At 36.1% G+C, this 19,965-nt stretch overlaps 1 protein-coding gene across 1 annotated transcript in view; it reads right to left on the reverse strand.

Moving 5' to 3' along the window:
* Positions 1–19,311, reverse strand: part of LOC105224491 (palmitoleoyl-protein carboxylesterase NOTUM) — a 28,874-nt gene extending 9,563 nt beyond the window's left edge. The window contains exon 1 of the mRNA XM_019989614.3: positions 18,624–19,311. Coding sequence (XP_019845173.2) covers positions 18,624–18,761 — 138 coding nt within the window. The 5' untranslated portion in view covers positions 18,762–19,311. The remainder of the gene's footprint in view (positions 1–18,623) is intronic.
* Positions 19,312–19,965: the final 654 nt, after the last annotated feature.

Raw genomic sequence — 19,965 nt, forward strand, 5'->3', positions numbered from 1 at the left:
ATAAATTACCGGATTCCTCAAAGTGTTTTGCCGACATGACAGTGGAGTTGCCTTGCCGCCAGGTAACTAAGTACATACATACGCGTGTGTGTGTATATATGAAATGCCACCGAAATGAGCGGTTAACCAACCAGTTAACCAGGCTCCGCGTACTCACATTCGTACACAAACACACGCGCGCTTAAACATATTCGTTTGCATCCAGACACGCTGTGTGTTGGTCGCGTCCGCGCCGCCGCGTTGCTGTTGTTGCCGCAACGGTTCGCGCACAATCATGATGTAATTATTGTCAGTCAGTCAGCTACTGTCAGTCCGTCAAAGTAGGCGCAGCCACCAGCCGCCAAGCCAGTGCTCGTACAACTCATTCACGCTGACAGCGCATCCTGCCGTCGCAGGCGCGCCGCTACACTGCCTGCGGGCTGTCACCGCGACCAGCTGGTGGTGTTGTATAGTAGCGGCTGCAACTGTTTTTTTATTATTATTATTTATCATTTCATGTTTGCACTTAACTTCGTCGTCGGCAGTTTAGCATAGTTTCGTTACACATTTTATTTCCTTTATTTCCATTTGTAAGTGGAGCAAAAATGCTGCCGTGCGCCTTTTTCCATTTCAATTGCGCCGGCAAATAAATGCCACAATGTGACGCTCAAAAGTTGAAAGCGTTAAATGCTGACATTTCGCTGACGGATGAATGCGGATGTGATTATTATTTTCCTTTGAGCGGTGCTGGCGACATTTCATTGCAGCTGCGCTGCGTGGCGGCGCTTCTTTGCTGTTTGCATTCGTGTAAAATTGTACACTTATCGATTACTTGCGTTCGGCTACTGTTCTTCGTTGCGCGCTTGGCTAACACAATCGTCTAATGAAAAGTGCAACTGAAAGGCGCTTCTTGGTAGCTTCTTCTTCTTCATTCTTGGTAGCTAGTAGTACTATAAATATTGTTGATGCTTTGAAGCGGTGTTCTTGGTCAGAAAAGCGGTATTAACCCTTTCTGCTGTTGGTAAGATTAGAGAGTGAGAGAGAGAGAGAGAGTTCTAAACAACTCATCAGTGGGACTCTGCGTAGTGATAGCAAGCACCATGATGGCAAGATGAAGTACAAGGCAATCGATGCCTTTTTTGGTTTTCGGTTTCCATGAAAGCTTCTTATCCAGACTGAGTCTTAGTTATTTCATTGTGTCCGCTGGTTGCAGCCGGATATCTCCCATTGTTACTTAACTAACGGTACGCTGAATGTCTGGTGTAAGTATTCACGTCTAGACATTAGTTCAAGTGGTGTAAAACTAAGTCTTATATCTGGCCTTCTCGAAATGAACAACTACGCTTCGGAAACCATGATACAGTGAGTGATAGGTGAGCTAACGACAAAGTTTCGTCTATAACATCAAAGAATTCTTCTAAAGATATACCTTTCCAGATCTGTTACGTTAGGTAACGGGTCTTTCACAACGATGGATGGGTATTAAGAGATAAACCTTAAGAAAAAGCAAATTGAGAGGTGGGTTTGGGATTGGGAAACAAAATGTAAAGGATAGGAAAGGAAAGGAAAGGAAAGGAAAGGAAAGGAAAGGAAAGGAAAGGAAAGGAAAGGAAAGGAAAGGAAAGGAAAGGAAAGGAAAGGAAAGGAAAGGAAAGGAAAGGAAAGGAAAGGAAAGGAAAGGAAAGGAAAGGAAAGGAAAGCAATCAGAATAGAAATATTAATAGAGAATAGGAATACTAATAGGATTTTGAATGGGAAAAGGAATATGATGATGAATAAAAATGAAGGTTCTTATAACACATTAGAAATCGGAGCAAAAAATATCAATCTCTAAGCTTAAACTTTAGAAACATTAAGAACTCTAAGTTGCCCTACTTTAATCTGAAAATTAACTACTTTCGATGTAAAATTTGGGGCTTTTTTTAATACCAGTTCTCCGACTCTAATAACAACGGAAGACTTCTTTGAGCCATTGCATTCTGAAAAAAGTGTTCTGTAGTTAATTTATATTTGAATGCATATAGTTAGTTTCGAAACCGTTGCTGGTTTGTGACTTAGCTAATAGGCAATATCAAATAGGTATAAAAATTGGAATAGGAGTACGAAAAGAAAGAGCTAGAAAATAGTCAATGCGGTAAAAAAGATTTCAAGATTTCTTTTGAACCCTTCACTTGTAGACCAATGACGTCTTGTGTAAGATTTCAGATTACTACAATCACTTGTGGTGTATAAATTTTAAAATTGATTCTAAATTAAAATCAATTATCTGACCAAACTTTTCTTCAAAGCAATGAACTTTTCGAAATTGTTACTCTAAACTATTCTAAAAAAATTATAAAAAGAACACATACAATTTAATAAAACAAAGCGCTTCTAAAACACGCCAACGCCTAAAAGTGCTTTCAAGTCAAGTTGCAGTATAAAGTCCAATGTATTGGTACTAAAATGCGTACTTTGTTTGAAAGGTGTAATTAATCCTCAATTATCTGCTTTGATTACATTTTAAAATGACCAAAGCGAATCAAGTCGATTATGTTTGGATACAAGCGTTGCGGATAAATTGTTGAGAGATCCATCAAAGCGCCTTTGAACTGCCTACACACACAACAAAAACAACGAAAATATACAAGTACATATATGTATTTGAGCGTGTAATGCACTTATAATTGACAGCAAATTAATTGTCTAGCTAACCCAGTAGGGAAAACATAATGCGACGGCCAAACGCAAGACAGCAGTTGTTGTAGAAAATGCAAATTAACGCCGCCTTGGCTGGAACAACCTTACAAAGTAACACTCTGTTATTTATTTTCGTGTTTTTCTGAACATTATTTTCAAATTTCTTTTCAACGCCAACACACTTTCCAGCAGCACTCCACAGCGCTCGCGGCTGTCGACGTCACAGCACAACGCCGCGTCGTCAATCGTCATCAACGGCGTTGTGGCGTTGTTGTTGCTGCCACTTTGACTAGTTCATTTAGCGGCGCGTAAATAACCGACGAAATCGCTTCAAATCTTCAATCGAATCATGCTGGCTTTGATCTTTGCCGCCACTTTGGCCGGTTGGATAGCCGATCAGACGACTAGCCGACAGTTTATAGGCCGCATGCGCCAAATTAATCTCGTAAGCAAAACAAAACCAATAAAACAAAGTAATCAAAAGCAAAGCGAACAAAAAAAAAAAAACAAAAGGCAACGAAAAAACAAACGCGTAAATTTGAAAACAAAATAAATATAAAACAAAGTACAAAAGACACGGCGGTAGATGTGGTGAAAAAAGCAAGAAATAAAGCGAGAAATCTAGAAAAAAAATTTCCTGCATAATTTATAACAAACCGCAAAAAAAAAAATAATAATAATAAAAAGTAAAAATTGAAAGCGACTTCAATGTGGAATGAGCGGCGTTTGGGCGACAAAAACAAACAGCCTACGACCATTTAAATACCTAATTAAATTCAAATCAAATCAGCCATATTTCAATTAACAGCGCTTTCTGATTAAGTGATTAGACGACATTCGAACAATTTACATAAATAAGATTTAGTCTTTGTGGCGCCAGAGCAGCGCATTTTTTATGAATAGTAATGAGATATCAAAGCTGCCCAGTTAAGTCGATTTGAAGTCGATTTTGTTGGCTTGAGAGAGGGACGTAGAGTGTTAGCGATCAATCTTCATGCTGTTGGCGAGCTTTCACTGCTTAGACTACTTAGACTTTTAAGTTGATGAGCTTTTAAATAACTTTTTACCACTACAAATAGTACTAGTTCTAAATTGTTTATAGTTCTATGGTCAGATTACAGATCTCTCGTGATTCTGGATTGCCTAGCAATTTGCAAAAGCAGGCTCAAGACCCTATGGTGCATCTGTGTGGACAGGGATCACATCACCTCAGTCGCGCCCAGCAGGTTCCTGGAATTGTTCAGGATGCTGGATCTTGTTGACCATTTGTTATATAGGTTATGGCAGTGCAAAACCTCAATTTTGCTATCTATCTAGATTTATTATCTATCTATCTTTGAAAGCGCATAAAATACAGAAATATGTATATAGATCTTATAGATGGAAAGATGGAACATGTGGGTGGGTTTTTTTACAAACTTCAACGTTCCCTCTTCGCTCCGCACTCATATTCGAAAAATAAAGTTCAAATTTTGAAGAAAGTAAGTATCTATTGCTGAATTATTTTTTTTAGGAAACCATATTAAATAATGAATAAATTTATAAAATAACGACGATACAGAGTTATTTTATGATATTTATAATAGAAGGTTCTTATAATATATTAGAGATCGAATCAAAAAAGTCAGTATACCAATATCAATCTCTAAGCTTTTGGAAACTATAAGTAAAAAAAAAAACTAGGATTCCATGAGAGACGGTTAATTTTAGATTTAATCTGAAAATTAATCTTTAAGCTTAAAGTATAGAAACTTTCGGAGCTCTAAGCAGTAAGTAATCTGAGAATTAGCTACTTTCGATAAAAAATGTGGGCATTTTTTGAACAAAAAACAACAATAATGCCATTTCTCCGACTCAAATAACTTAGAGCCCTTGCATTCTGAAAAAATTTGTGTTTGTGTAGTTAAATTATATTTAGACACATATAGTTAGTTTCTAAACCATTGTAGGTTTGTGACTTAGCTAGTTCCTTATCTGTGAACCTACCTTTAGCTGTCTGCGAAGAGCAGAATTATTTTTAAATTTTTTAACGGTATTCATTAGAAAAAACCTTAGATTTAATTTTACCTGAGTCAAATTTCGAAAATTAAAGCTGTAAAACCACTTGAAAGGATCCTATACCGTTAAAAATGTTTGTAGGTACTGTAAAAGCAATCAAAAGTGTTTAGAGGTTAGGAACCGGTATATAACTGTATGTCACATGGTGAAAGATTCGAGAGTTATCATACTTAAGAAAGCATACGATCTCTTTCAGGCAGCTCCAGCTAACTATACTTGTCGAAATATGGTTCTTTTTGTTAAAATGGATATCAAACGAGCTTCGCAGGGCTTTTAGGTTCAACTCTGTATAATAAATCAAGCTTTCGTTAAAGAAATAAGTTGTAATTTTCTGTTGAACGGAGAACACAGACATATTCTTCTAATTTGTCCAGCTTCTGAAAGATTGAAGTTGATATATTATTGGAGAATATGTCGAAAATTTTGAGATTGATATTAGCCGTCTTTATATATTCTTGGTAGGTACAAAACGTTTTAGCGATATCTAAGGGTCTGGTAATCCTTAGCTGGGAGGTTTACAGCTGTGAAAATGGGGTCTTGAGACACATTTGATGCGAAGATTCGCCCTATCACCTAACTTAACATTCTTTTAAGCTTCCTCATTGCTGATAACATCATTGATTTCAACAACAAAATATTAAGCCTCCCACCAACAACTTTTCTCATATATTTTGCTTCAATATCATCCAGCGATTTCCACACAAAGTCAAGGTTTCCCCACTAGGCGTATAAATATGTAAAACAACAACAACAGCACTGAGCAAAGTGCAAACTAGAACCAGCGATAGTCAGGCGCCACTGAAAACCAATCATCTGCTAGCATCGAGAGTTATTTTGCAGGAATTTTTTCTAATTTTATTTTTCATTTTCTTTCTATGACATTTTATCAACATTATCATTAAGTGAACGCGCATAGTGTTGTTGCCGGCGCTGTCCGGGGAGGCACCGTGACACCACTCAAGACCGCTCGTTATGAATTCCGCGTTTGAAGTTCGCCGCCATGCGCCGCAAATGCTACGCGGCATACCACTTACATGTTAGCGATAATCAAAACTGAATTTCTACTACCGAATGCAATGCGACGTTGTTGCTGTTGTTGTTGCCGCTGTTATTGCTGTTGCTGTCAGCTGCTTCAACGTTTGCAATTTCTTGTTTCTGCTGGTGTTATTGCTTTGCTCTCTTGCACTTTGCGCTCACTCTCGGCTAACTGTGCACACACTCCTCAATTGCGCGGTTCAACACGGCGTATGAGCGCCCCGCTGCCTTAGAAGCTGACTTGCTAATTCGTCTCATTCAACTCATTTGTAAATACGCTGGAACGTGCACATACATAAACACACTCACATATGAAATATGTAAATTCGTGCATTTGCTCATTTTCTCGTTCGTTTGGTGTAGCTAATGCGTGCTAATTGCTTTTATGCACAACACCTAAAGTCAAAGTCAATACTCGTTGGTTGCGTCGCCGTCGTGATTGTGAGCTTGCGCGTTTGCCGCGGCTAATAATAAACCAATTAGCGTTCAATTCGGCGAAGCGCCTGTTGCTCAGCGCATTTCTAGCGGTGCGCAGCAAAAGCTTTAGCTTCGATCAATGAATGATGTATGTGGCTGGGTGTGTGGGTTGGTGCGCTTTGGCTGCGATTGCAAGTGTATTGATTTAAGAAATTTGCAAGTCGGCTGCGCAGCTAAACGTGCTTGAGTTAACTTTATAAGCATTTTGAAACGCCGACAAAGGTGGCTGGGATGGAAATATGTACAATCATATATGTATAAGAGATAAACTACATAAAGATGAAACTCAGAAAGAAGTATGTAGGGGAAGTTTCAGGATGTGAGTTCTGTGGGTGTACAATTTTTCAAATTTTTTTTTAAATAAGATTTTTTATAAAAGCATTACAACAATGCTTGGATATGCCATCAAATCTATTCATCTATTGATTGATCTTATGACGGTTTGAAAGATTTTTAAACTTTGATTTTTAATAACGCAAACTTATTGCAAAAAGTAGCAGCTGCACTAATTAGTTATGCGCCTGGATGTATGCAAACTCTTTTATAAGTCACCGTTGTCAAAATCAGTTGTTGAATAATTGTCTATATTGGCAATAAGTAATCATTAAATAAATCATCATTTTCGAGTGCTGTTCGCTCAATAATGGAAAATTTTAAGAAAAAAAATTATTTTGGAATAATATGTAGTTTAATATCATTGCGATTAGTATGATAACATCGATAAAAAATATTTTTCAAAAATGAAAAATAAAAATATTAAATATTTAAATTTATTATGGGTGTTTATAGAATATAAAACTATATAAAATATTATTACAAAAACTAGAAAACGTAAGATTAAAAAAAAAAATTATAAAAATTTTTATTATAGAAAAATATGTAAAACATGTTTTGGGGAAATATTTAATATTTTTTGAGGTATAGTTTTTAGGAACTGAAACCTATTTTCTTTTTTCTGTTTTTTGATTTTTTTTTTGTTTTTTTATTTTCAAAGAAAATATTTTTTATTTTTTTATTATAGAAAAGTATTGTTTTACATATTTTTGTTTTAGGAAAATTCTTAATATTTTTATTAGTCAAAATTTTATATTGACTGAAAACTATTTTCTATTTTCAATCTTTTTTTTTTGATATTTTAAGAAAATGTTTTTATTTGTTCTCGAAAAATATTTAATATTTTTTGCGGCAAGTCTTTTTTATTGTCTGAAAATAGTTTTCTTTTTTCAATAAATTTTCTTTTGAAAAATAACATTTAAATTTTTTTTTGAAATTTTTTTAAATACAAATTTTTGTGTAATACTTTTAGCAAATGAAAAATATTATATGCAATTAAAAAAACTTTTTAGTTTAATTAAATAATATATTCTCAGTTCAAATATTGATCAGGAAAAAAATTAAAACATAATATTGGCGTTTTTTAAATAATGAATTATTCAAAATATTATTATAAAATCGTAAGTTAAAAACTTTTTAAACAAGTAATTTTTCTTCAACATATTTTTGTTAATATTTAAAATATTTTCAAATTTTTTTTTAAGAAAAAATATATTTTTTAACTAAAAGTATTAAGTAAATTTAATATTTTTTATATTTTAACAAATTAAAAGATTTCTATACAAATTAAAATTGATTAGTTAATTAAAAAAATAAACAAAATAAAAAAATTAAAAAATAAAAATTACAAAATAAAAGAAAAAAGAAAAAAATTAAAAAAAAATAAAAATTAATAAATTTAAAAATGTTTCATTCACTGTTTTTATTATTATTTGGCTGTGAGTGTGTTATTTTTTTTTAATTTTAATTTTTGAAAAAAATCTGAAATTGTTTTAACCATAAACTAGTTTCTTTAAATATAATTTTTTTGTTTTTTTTTCATTTTTATATAATAATATTACTTTTTTTTAACTAATTTTGAAATTTTTACAATAATTTTTTTTTAAGAAAAAAATATTATTTTGCTTTAATAAATGCTTTAATTCACGTATAAGCGATTATATGAAATGGTTATATCACTTAACACCATTTAGAGTTAACAATATTTTTAGTCCCCCTATCAAAACACGCAGCAAAATTAATTAATAATAAATAACATTTAATAAATTATAGAAAATTAATTAAATTCAATAATAATAAATATTATTTTAATTTAAAACAAACATAAATTAACTTTGCAGTGACATGGCTACCTACATGCACACCTACACACATACCTACACCCAAGTGCATAAAATCAATGCATAAATTATTGGCGAGCGGCAAAGCACTTGCCATAAACTATAATTCAAATAAATAATGTATGCATCAAATACTAATTGTTGCAACCTTTTGCTAATCGACTTTAATCGATGGCGCCGCAATAAAAATATTGCGCTGCGAGCGGCGCTGCCAGCGGCACTTTACAGCTCAAAGCCAGCTTCATGGAATCGCTTGTAAATTATTGGAAATGTAAAGCGAATTGAAAGCCGCTTATGCCGCCACTGCACTTTTAATTAATTTATACACCTGCCAGCGTTTACTTGTCTTGATTTCATTGCATTTTATTATTGTTATTACGGCAACAAGGCACATGCATGTGGCGCTTGCCGCATTCCGCACAGTCGCACCAACGCACACACATTTATACAAGTAGTTTCCAGCAATAAATAGACGCTTGTGATTGCCGCTTTTAACCCGCCCAATTAACGCCGTTTAAGCGACAGGTATGCAAATAGCAGCCAGTCTTCTAGCGTTTTATGGTTGCGCTCATTAAAGCCAAGTTTAACTGTCAAGCGCCAACGCGCGGCCGCTTTGCTGCGTCGTGATTTGTTTCGCCTGCTGATTTTTGCTAATTTTTGCTCAAGTGCTAATTTATGGTTATTTGCAGTTGATTTTGCTGTTGTTGTTGTCGTAATTGTGCTTACTTGTGCTTTTAAGTGCGTCTAAATCTTAGCAAATGCATATGTATGTGCGTCGCACGCATTTTTATTGTTGTTGCTACTGGCATCTTTAATGTCCACGCACTCGTTTTTTGCTTTCTTCCGCGCTCGCCGGACATTTACCTAACCTATCTGTATGTCAGTCTTATTTTGCGTTTTTTTCTACTTTTTCCCATACTTCTTCAGCTTCAGTCTTCAGTTTTCTTGTCCAATGCGCATTAAATTGTCACGTCTTGGTTATTAATTGTCATTTTACACCTGTCCAGCGGCATTGATGCTTTATAGCTCCATTTTTGGTGTTAAACGCTTGTTTTTTATTTCTTTGTTGTTGTTGTTTGCTGTGTGTCAATGCGTTACGGTCGCGCGTTCGGCGACATCGATCGATTAATTCACTATAAGCAACGATTACATTACTTTTAGATAGTTGTCATAAACAGCTGTTATTTTGTGTTGTTGCCACTCAAGTGTTGGACACATAAATGGTTTGTGCGGCGGTGCCTCTTTTGGGCAAATAGTAGAATAATTAAGTTGTTTTCACACGAGCTTGCAGTGTTTGTAGTTATTAGACGTTTACACTTGCAACAAATGCTCGAGAATACGCTGACATTTCTGGAGCCACATTTTGAGAAAAATTAAATCAATACACAAATACTAATATCTTTACTAAAATAATACTTTTAACGAAAATAGCAAGGTTGTCGTAGAAATATGAATTATGTAATTCTATTTCAAAAACATATTTGAAAACTAGAAAATATCTATATCTGAAAACAGAATCACCTACTGAGATAAGAGTTCAGAGATTGTAGCGTTGTTTTGGCCAATATTCTGTGAAAATATATTGTCAAAAGTTTTCGGTATAAGGACTTTTGTTTGACGGCCAGTGTGTATGAGAGCTATATCCTTAAGTGATCCGATATCAGCGGTTGCAATAAATAAGCAGCTTCTTGCGAGAAAATTATGATAATATATTACTAGTAAATCTATACATTCGAGGCTTTTTCTTCCTTTCATAGGATGTTTTTTTTACGTGTCGGGTCCCAAACACAGTGCACAACCAAGGGGAGCGATGATTCGCCTTCTTACATTAGCTCACCTTTAAATTAATGTGTTTTTGGCAGCTCAAAGGATACTTGATCCAAGACCAGAGGTCGTGATCTGGTTGGGCCGTATGGGAAAGAATCGTTTCTGGCCACTCTCAAGTGAAAGAGGCTCAGAGAAGTTACCTCACTTGCGTGAGCTCTATCTACGCCAATAGAGAAGAATTGAAAATCTATATATATTTTATATGACCTCCGCCTTTTCCTTCTGGGTATTACAAACTCCGTGACATAATTAATGTACTCTATTTAGGATATAAACAGATCTATAAAAAAGTTTTACTAGATTGGTATCACGTATAGAGACTGACAACGGCGATTACGCAGAGTTCAATTGGGTAGTTGTAGTCCGATCTTTTTTGATACCAGAAAACTTCTAAAAATGTAGTTAAATTCTCATAGATACAAAGTGTGCTTTAAGCCTGTCAAAGAAATTTCGATATATCCAAACCAGAACTAAGTAGTTTCAACTTTAATCTGATTCTGAATCTGATTCTGAAAGCTGAACAGTCCAGAGGGAAGTGATATTTATACTTCGCCTTCTTCTAGGCAACTTCAGCATTTAGCACCTGGGAAGTTTTTAGACTCAATGCATAGATACTTAAATCTCTATAACCCTGAAAAAAGAAGACAATAAAGTTCGAAAGTACTTTTAAGGATCTCTAGATCTTCGATGAAAATAACTTGGAAATACTCAAGCACTATTGGTTGGGCAACATACATGAAGCTTCAGTTTCAAGCAGCATGAAGAAAACGTGGGGACAACACACATCAAGTTTAAGTTTCAAGCCGCATGAGGAAAACTTAGCTCTAATCTGTTCCCAGTTTAATGATTTTGGAGTAGAGATTCGTTTCTAACCTAATATGAGCTATGAAGGCATTGGTACTTTAGTCAATTCCTGAACTAAAAAACTTGGGAACTGGTAACATTTGAGAAGTATTTGTAAAAGTATGAGACTTAGACTTAGATCTAGACTTAGTTAAGAAATGTTCACATCGCAACCATCACTGATCATCCTGTGCTATCAAATATAATTTATGTAGTTTAACTAAGTGAGAGGAGTTCAGATGGTAAATTTTCAGTCAACATATTCCATTTTTTGAGGAATATGTAAAATATCACACCCGCAAATAAAGAAAGTAAGGCAGAGAGGACAAAATGAGAGAAATATTCAAAAATATAACAGAGAATAGTAGAAAAACTAGGAAATGAGAACATTCGAAGAAAAAAGTGAGGAAATAATGGTCGAGTATCCTTTCATCCTGATCATTTATATATACATAACGCTATAACAATCTCGCTAAATTTTAAGTGACACTTACAACCATTAGGTGAACAAAACTATTATACGCTGTAGTAACATGTTGCAAGGGTATAAAAATCAAAATAATTAGTAGACAAAACGCCCGAAGTGTCGGGACGCTCTTTATATCTAAAAGCTCGTGGTAAACTTATAAAAAGTAAGGCATACAAAAACTGAACAATTTACAGCAAAACAACTAATCTCTTGCCAGCAACGCCTACAAAGTAGCATTCCAAGCGAATATGCAAATAACAGCAACTGCGCGCACAGCGTCTGCTATTTTAACCGCCAGCGCTGTAAGTAATTTAAATGTTTTGCTAATAGTTTAATTAAGGCTTTGAGCGACAAATATTATGGATGTGCAAATGGTGCACTGCCGGCATGGCATTTAAGCGCGACAAGCGCCGCTTGTAAACAAAAACTAGCGCGCGCACACACACACGCGCGGCGTGGAACATAAGAAAGCGCGCCGCCGCTGGAGGTGGCAGTAGCGCATAAATGCCACTCGCGGTGAAAAACGAGCCACAATTTTTCAAAAGCTGCGCGCGTACGCATGGAAATTGCACCTGTTTGACGTCTGCAAAGAAAAAAAATGAAACAAGTTGTTGTTGTTACGCCTTTGCCGGCAATTAAGTGTGCTGGCGCGTGTTGCGGCCGCTTGGGGGTAAAAGGAAAACTGCAACGGCAATTGGCAGTTGGGTAGAAAAATCACCATGTTCTTTGCGCCAATTGTAGCTGCTGTTGTTATTATAATGAATGTAGCCGTTGCTGCGCGATCACAGCGCTACCGTGCGCGCATGCGCGTCAAGCATAGAAGCTGCAGAAATAGGCTAAGCAAACAGCGGGCGAAATTACCACGCGGCGGCGCGCGGAACGCGGCTCAGTATGCAAAGATACTGTTGATATCGCCGTTATTATGCAGACAAACACACACACACACACATACAAGCAACGAGCGCTGTTGTTATGCCGCTGACATTGCGCACAACAGTAGCCAAGTTGATATATAGCCGCATGAGTATATCTTTATATAACGACATATGTGTGTTTGTGTGTGTGCGTTATACAGACGCGTGTATAATACGTTGTGTGTCGGCATTGTGGCTATGAAGAATGAGCAGAGCAAAACAAAATGCGTAAAAACGTGAAGTCAAGCCACAGCCTAGACACAAACACACACACGTGCGCGCATGCGGACGGACACACGGAGGATGGTCATTTGGCTGTGCGGTTGGATGGCTGGCGACAGGTAATTCGGAAGCAGTTTTGCGTAAGTAGAAGATGAAGCACACAAAGGGGAAAATAAACGATCCAAGCAGACAAGTTGCGCGGCAACGCTGCCGATAGCCGAGAGTAGCGTACAACTTCGTATATATATACATATGTATATGTGCGGACTCATGCGCTCGCCAGTAGATCAGCGCCGTATTTTGTCCATACTGTTGCTCTTATTGTTGTTCGCTTGCATTGCTGCTGTTGATTGTTCATTCAGTTGTCCGTCTGTGCGCAACTTTCAACCCAACCGCCAAGTCGAGCTCGCCGCTGCGCCAACGTCTGTCCACTACAACTCGTATTTATGGCATACACACACACACACACACAAGTCGTTGCGCATACCGCCACTCTGTGTGTTTGTATGTGCGCGATCATTTGTTGTCTGCTGCGATTGCGGCTACAACTGTGGCACGATGCTCACCTCTGCTGAGCGCGCTAAGCCCGTGCCGATTTCGCTTTGATCTTCGCCGACACTTGGCGGCAAGTTGCAAAGACGAACGTACGTATAATGACTGTCGAACCAAACGACCAAGCGACTTAGCGACAAACCTTGCCGATCCCAAAGCAACGAAAGATCAACCGACCGATCGTCCGATCGACCGAGCCGATAGAGAGTGTCGCTGTTGTTTTTATTGTTTTTGTGTTTCTTCCACTTTCAGTTCTCTTTAATTTGTATTTGTTGAATTAGTTTCTTGTTGTTGTATGTACACGTTATGTTTATAAGGGGTCGCCCAAACCAATCCACGCCGAACCGATACGTTCCGTTTCAACTAGTCTCGGTTCACCGAGTTGTTGTTGGCTGTTGGCTTACTGGCTCTGGAATATAATGTTTGGTTTGACTCAGCTTTGCTTGGTGTGGTTTTCGTTATGGCTATTGTTGTTGTTGTTTCTGTTCATCTTCCTCTTGTTGCTGTTGTGTTTCGCTTATTTGCAGTTGTTTTTGTTTAATTTTGCTTCTGTGCGTTGGCCAAAATCTGCTTGTTGTTGTTGTTTTGCTCGGTGTTTGGTCATAGTGGACGGGTTATTTAGTCCAAGTGGTCTCGGTAGAGGCGGCGGCGTTGCGCATTGATCTTAACTTCGAAAACAGTAGCAACTGCTGTGACGAGGACGATGACGATGATGTTGCCGTTGATGGAGGTGCATTGTGGTCTCACAATGACTTGGTTGGTGTTAAAAATTTCCATGAAGGAAGTGGTTTTTTCTTACGAAATTTTGCAATGATTTCGTTTCGGTACAAGTTTGAAAAGTTACTTAAATGCTTAAAAAGTTTTAAAAGCTTTCAAAGCTTGTTGGCATGACTAACCAATCGCCGGATATAAATCGGAAGAGAGAGTGGGAAATAATTTGTCAAAAGCTTTTGGAGAACTCTGGTGTCATAAGCGACTCTCTTTGGATTAACAGCCTAAAATAAAACAACATACTAGCTAGGGAATTTCAAAAAGATCGTAGACGGAACTTAACAAAAGCTGTGTGTTCCGTTTCGACTTTTGAAGGTATTACGTGGAGCTTTTAGAAATTTTTCAATATAAATATAAGTTCCCTTATTCTTTGTAGCTTGAAAGTTCTCTACTGACTGGTGTGCTGAGCTTTCAGAGAGCTTTTTAGCTTTTCCATGGGAACAGGAATGCTGATGGTAGCTTCTTTATTCTTTAAATCTTGACTAATCTCATCTGGATGAACTCCAGTCGATGTCCATATCAAAATCAACAACATCGGCCATCCATTCTAACATAGGTAAATATAACGTGGAGCTTTTAAATTTTTTTTAAAAATTAATATAAATTCTCGTCTTCTTTGTAGCTTGAAAGTTCATTCCTGATTGGTGTGCTGAGCTTTCAGAGAGCTTTTGAGCTTTTCAATGGAAACAAAAATGCTGATGACAGCTTTCTTCTCCTTTAAACTTTGAATAGCCTCATCTCGATCAACTACAGTCCAGTCCAGGTCCATATCCACACCAAGATATCGTCCACCAGTGCAAAAGCTCATCTTTGTACTTCCAATAACTGTGGTAACCGTAAAAATTCCTTTAAAATTTCTGCTAATTCCATTAATTGGTTTACTGTACATATGCCACGCGTTTTCAACCAAAGAATTTATGCCGACCGCAAACGGCCGAGCGATTATAAACCAGGCTTTTATATATGACACTCAATGGGGGCACACCAACAACCGCGTAAACAGCAAACAGCCAACAGACATGTGGAAACGCATGCGGCAAATGCTACATTTTATGTACGCGCCGCTACGAATGCCACATGCTGCCGCAGCAACCCACTCGTTGGCGGCCGAGTCGCTGCATACAAAATTGATGAGGGACTGTCGCTTTTCGAACAGCATTGCAATATTTACGTCTAAACCGTCTTTGTTATTGTTATGCTCGCGTCCCCCTCCCCGTTTCACGTTTCGCGCTGCTCGCTAGTATTTTGTTTTTAATTCTTACCTTTCGGCAAAGGTGGCAGCGTCGGCATGCGGCATAACGCCAAAGCGTTCGTTGGGCATGCGCGTGCGCGCATTCGTTCATGTGCTACTTCTTCATTTGGCCCAAAGCCGCATCATTTGAATTTAATCGTATTTTATTGTGAAGTTGCATGTAAATGGAAGCCACCAGTATGCGAAGAATTGTTTTCTACAGAAAAACAACTGTGCTGCTCTTTCATTTCAACCGCCGCGGGCACATACACATGCCGGCGCGCGTGTACATTGGGCTTTATTGATATGGTAATTTTTGTTGGCCACTTGGCCGGACAAGCGCTAAAACTCGGCTTTCAATGATGCAAAGGCGGTAAATTTATTAATTTGACAAGTCAACAGCGGGTGTCAGAGATCAAACGCTGCCGTGCTGCTTATCCCGTCGTGCGCGCATACTCGTTTGTACACGCGTTTGTACAAGCGCGCTCGAGTGTATGCTATGAGCACGGTAGCAGCGCGTGTGCTAGAGCGAGAGCGAGTCTGCTTGCGCTTTTGTATGTGTGTGTGCGCTTTTTGGGTGCACCCAAGTGATTTATGCGCGCAGAAATTTTGGTAGGTATCATTGCATTACCTGAAAGTGCCACAGCGGCGGCAAGCGTTGAAGGCCTTTTAATGCCCGCGTCGATTAGAATGTTTGCCTTAATAGATTTGTTACGAGTTTTTGATATTTTTTGGCAGAAATCCTAATTTATGACTACAATTAACTGCGTTTTATGCAGGAAGGAAAATAGTTTAGCACAAATTGACAACAATAAAAAGTGTTGTATAAAAAAGGGATTAAGTTTTGCTTTTAAGAAAATGCTTTAACAGGTATTATTATTTATAATTTTTAAAAATAATTTATTAAAAATATTGAACTTTACTTAAACTCGAGTTCAAGGTTTTGAGCTTATGAAAGCTATAATTTTTAAATTTATGGAAGTAAGTCAACAAAAAGCCAGTTTTAAAACTTTTATTTAAACTCGAGTTTAACTTTTGAGTTTATGAAAATTGAAATAAAAAATTATACCATTTTTAGTGTTTAACACATACTTAAACTCGAGTTTAAGTTTTGAGTTTATAAAATCTGTAATATATACATATACATTTTTCTACAAAATTCCTATTTTTCAACTTTTACTTAAACTCGAGTTTAAGTTTTTGAGTTTATGAAAGTTATCTTTTTTTATATATGTAAGTAAGTCAACAAAAATCTTTTTTTCAACTTTTATTTAAACTCGAGTTTAAGTTAGGAGTTAAGCCAAAACTCGAGTTAAGGGTTTTGAGTTTATAAAATTCGTAATTTCTATAGATATATATATATACATATGTTAAGTAAGCCAACATATTATGTCATTTTCTTAAACACTTACTTAAACTCGAGTTGAAGATTTTGAGTTTATGAACGCTGCAATCATTGCATAAAAGAAAGAAAAAAATAATGTTTTCATGTAACATTCTATTTCAGCAGCAAAATAGGGTAGTGTCGCCATAAACACCAAAATATTGAAGTTTAAGGGGAGTAAAATTAAAGTTGTTTATATCGAAAAATATAGTTGTAAATGACAAAATTGTTGTTGATAAGTAAGTGAAATCGAGTTTTCATAATAGAGTTAGCAGTCAGTTTAGACTTAAAAGCTGAAGGGTTCTTAGTTACGAAGAAGAATAAGAAATATTTATGAGTTTTACTTAAACTATTTTGAGAGCTCTAAATATTTTAAGAGTTCAGGTGACAATTTTCGTTTCAAACAGCTATGAATTCATGGAGCTGATTTCTAAGAGGTGTCAAAAAAAGGTCTAAATTTTTTTCCATGAAGTTCATGTGTGAGAACAAACTTAAGAGATAATAGTAATATACTATTTCAGAATATCTTAGAACCGCTTACCGGTGAAAATTTGATTTTGTTGAACATTTTAGTTCTTTTGTGTTCGATGCGCAAATTGTTGTTGCTGTGGCTGACAGAAAATGCTTGCTAATGGTTTTGAGAAATGTTGTTAAGTTACAGTCATTGGTAAAATCAAAAGTTGGGTCGACTATTGTGGGAACATAATACAATAGAAATTTTTAATATGCACTATGGATCAAATTTGATCCAGACTGGCGAAAAATACATTTTCAAGTTTTTGAACACAAATTAATGCAAAAAAATGTAAATGGACCAGTCCGAGTCAAATTTGATCAGATGCCAAACCTGAAGATATACATATTTAAATAATATTCATACAATTTTCACGCGTTTTAACCCAAATAAATACAAAAAAATATGGAACAGTCCGAGTCAAATTTGATCAGATACTAACAAATATATGAAATTATAAAAAATATATACATTTTTAGCGTTCATTTCAAAGTTGGATTTTCATAAAAATATTCATGAAATTGTTTATGTTTTTAAGTACAAACAAACGCAAAAAACCTTAAAATGGACAAGTCCGAGTCAAATTTGATCAGATGCCAAATCTGAAGATATCCATATATTATATAAATAATATTCATACAATTTTTATGTGTTTTAACCCAAAAAAATACAAATAAAAATATGGAACAGTTCAAGTAAAATTTGATCAGGTAGTAAAAAATATATAAAATTAAAAAAATATTTTTAGCGAATATTGAAACTGGATTTTTCACAAAAATACTCATGAAATTTGTGAAAAGAAAAAGTTTTGATTACATAAATGCTTCGCGCGTTAGAATAAAAATATTCAGATTTATATAACATTTTACGAAAAGGTCCACGAAGCGATTAAAAATATATAACACTTCATTAGTTTACCATTTTTGTTTCTAAAAATATTTCACAACACCGTTTTCGAAAAAAAAAATGAATAAGAAAAATTATGTTATAGAAGTTTTATAATTAATTTTTTTATTTTACTCTCAAAAAAAAAGAAGTCAAAAATTGGCTTTGATTTTTCAGTTGGATATTTTTGGAAAACAAAAATTTTTGAGTTTAACATTAAAAAAATTAAGTTTTTTCGAATAATTTTCCCTTACGATCAAGGCAGTAAAGCATATATCATGAAAACTTCCAGTAAAGAAATTTCAATTTTGTATTAAAATTTAAAATATAAAATTACTTTTTTCACCTAAAAATTTACTGCTAAGCAAACTCGAAAAGTATGACCGCTTATTCAAGGGAGTAGCAATACATATTTTTTAAATTTTATTTTAACAAAATAACTTCCAAAATTCAAAAAAAAAAAATGTTGGTGAATTGCATTTGAATTAACAAAAATGTGTTTGGCTGTAAAGATGTGCCGCTTCAATGTATTATTCAACTTCAATTATGCTTTTAAATAATTTCCAGATTTTCTGATATTTTTTCAAATTTTTTGCTCAACAAACTCACCTTCGTACAGCGATTACTCGTAATCCGTTGATTTGTTGCAGAGCTTGAAGACATATTTATGGTGTTTGTTGTTGTGTTAAAAGTTGTTGTCATCATGCGTACGTTGTGGTTGAAATTTGGCCTTGCCATTTTATTCATGTAAATTTGGAGCGATAATTACACTGCGCTTACATTTGACATTATCAATTAATATAAATTTTATATACTGAAATGCAATTTTTTTTTTAAGAATCTTATATTTGTTGCTCGCGCACACTTTGTTGGCTTTGTTGTGGTGTTTTTTTATATTTTTATTTAAACATAACACTTCTGGCAAATACTTGCCACTTAAAACAATTTAAAAATTTTAAACACAATAAACCACCTTTACACTTTGTTGTTGTTGTTTTCATAGCATGATAATTGTGATTTTCAAATACTCTTAATAATTTTCGCTTAAACACTTTACGCTTTTTTGGTGCCAGTTGAAATCTGCAGACAACTATTTGTGACAATTTCGTGACGGAGAAATACACGTCCGTTTGCACTGAGCGTTCGTCGCGGAATGCTGAAGGTGAACGCAGATAAACGGCAACGAAATGTGGCTGTGTCTTGTAAAGTTGCTGAGCTGTGGAAGAAGCTGCCGCCGTCGCAGCCACCACTGCCTGCTTGCTTCTGCTGGTCGATCGTGTGATCTGGCCGACAAGCAACATCAGCAGCAGCAGCAGCAGCACGAACAACAACAATATGCATACGAAGGAGAGCCAGCGTGCATATCAGTAGGCCCAATTTTGCGACGGCGGCGACGGCGTTGACTTCGTAAGCGGCTCCGCTGCGAGTACGGCAAAGAATGCATGCGTTTGTGCGTGTGTGTTGTTGTTATTTACAACTCGATCGGCGGAATTGCAGTGCAGTTGGTTGCTCTTCATTGTATTAGTGACTGGCGCTCTCGCTCTCGCACTGTACACAGGTGCGCGCTCTTCGGCAAACAACTTTGTTTGCCAGCGCATCGCCTTATCAGTGGATTGTTGTGCGCTCTTGCCGCGCGGCAAGCAAAGAAAGTCACATCCACCTTATCGCTGCTCAGTTTGCATGCGTTTGCAGCGGCGTGCAGGTAATTGTGTGGAGTGTATGTGTGTGTGTGAGCGTGCAGACTTTTGTTCTTATTTACGTTTGCTCTTTTGTTTACATTCGTTTGCGTAAAGTGCAAAGTGTTTGAAGGTATATATATATGTGTGTGTGTGAGTATGTTAGTTGGGTGCAAGTGGCGGCAATTTTGTTTAGAATATGGTAAACAATAACAAAACTAATAATGATCGGTGAATGAAGTAACGCCGCAAAATAATGCAAACCGAATGTGTGT

This window comes from Bactrocera dorsalis, chromosome 5, assembly GCF_023373825.1.
Source record: "Bactrocera dorsalis isolate Fly_Bdor chromosome 5, ASM2337382v1, whole genome shotgun sequence".
Classification (NCBI taxonomy): domain Eukaryota; kingdom Metazoa; phylum Arthropoda; class Insecta; order Diptera; family Tephritidae; genus Bactrocera; species Bactrocera dorsalis.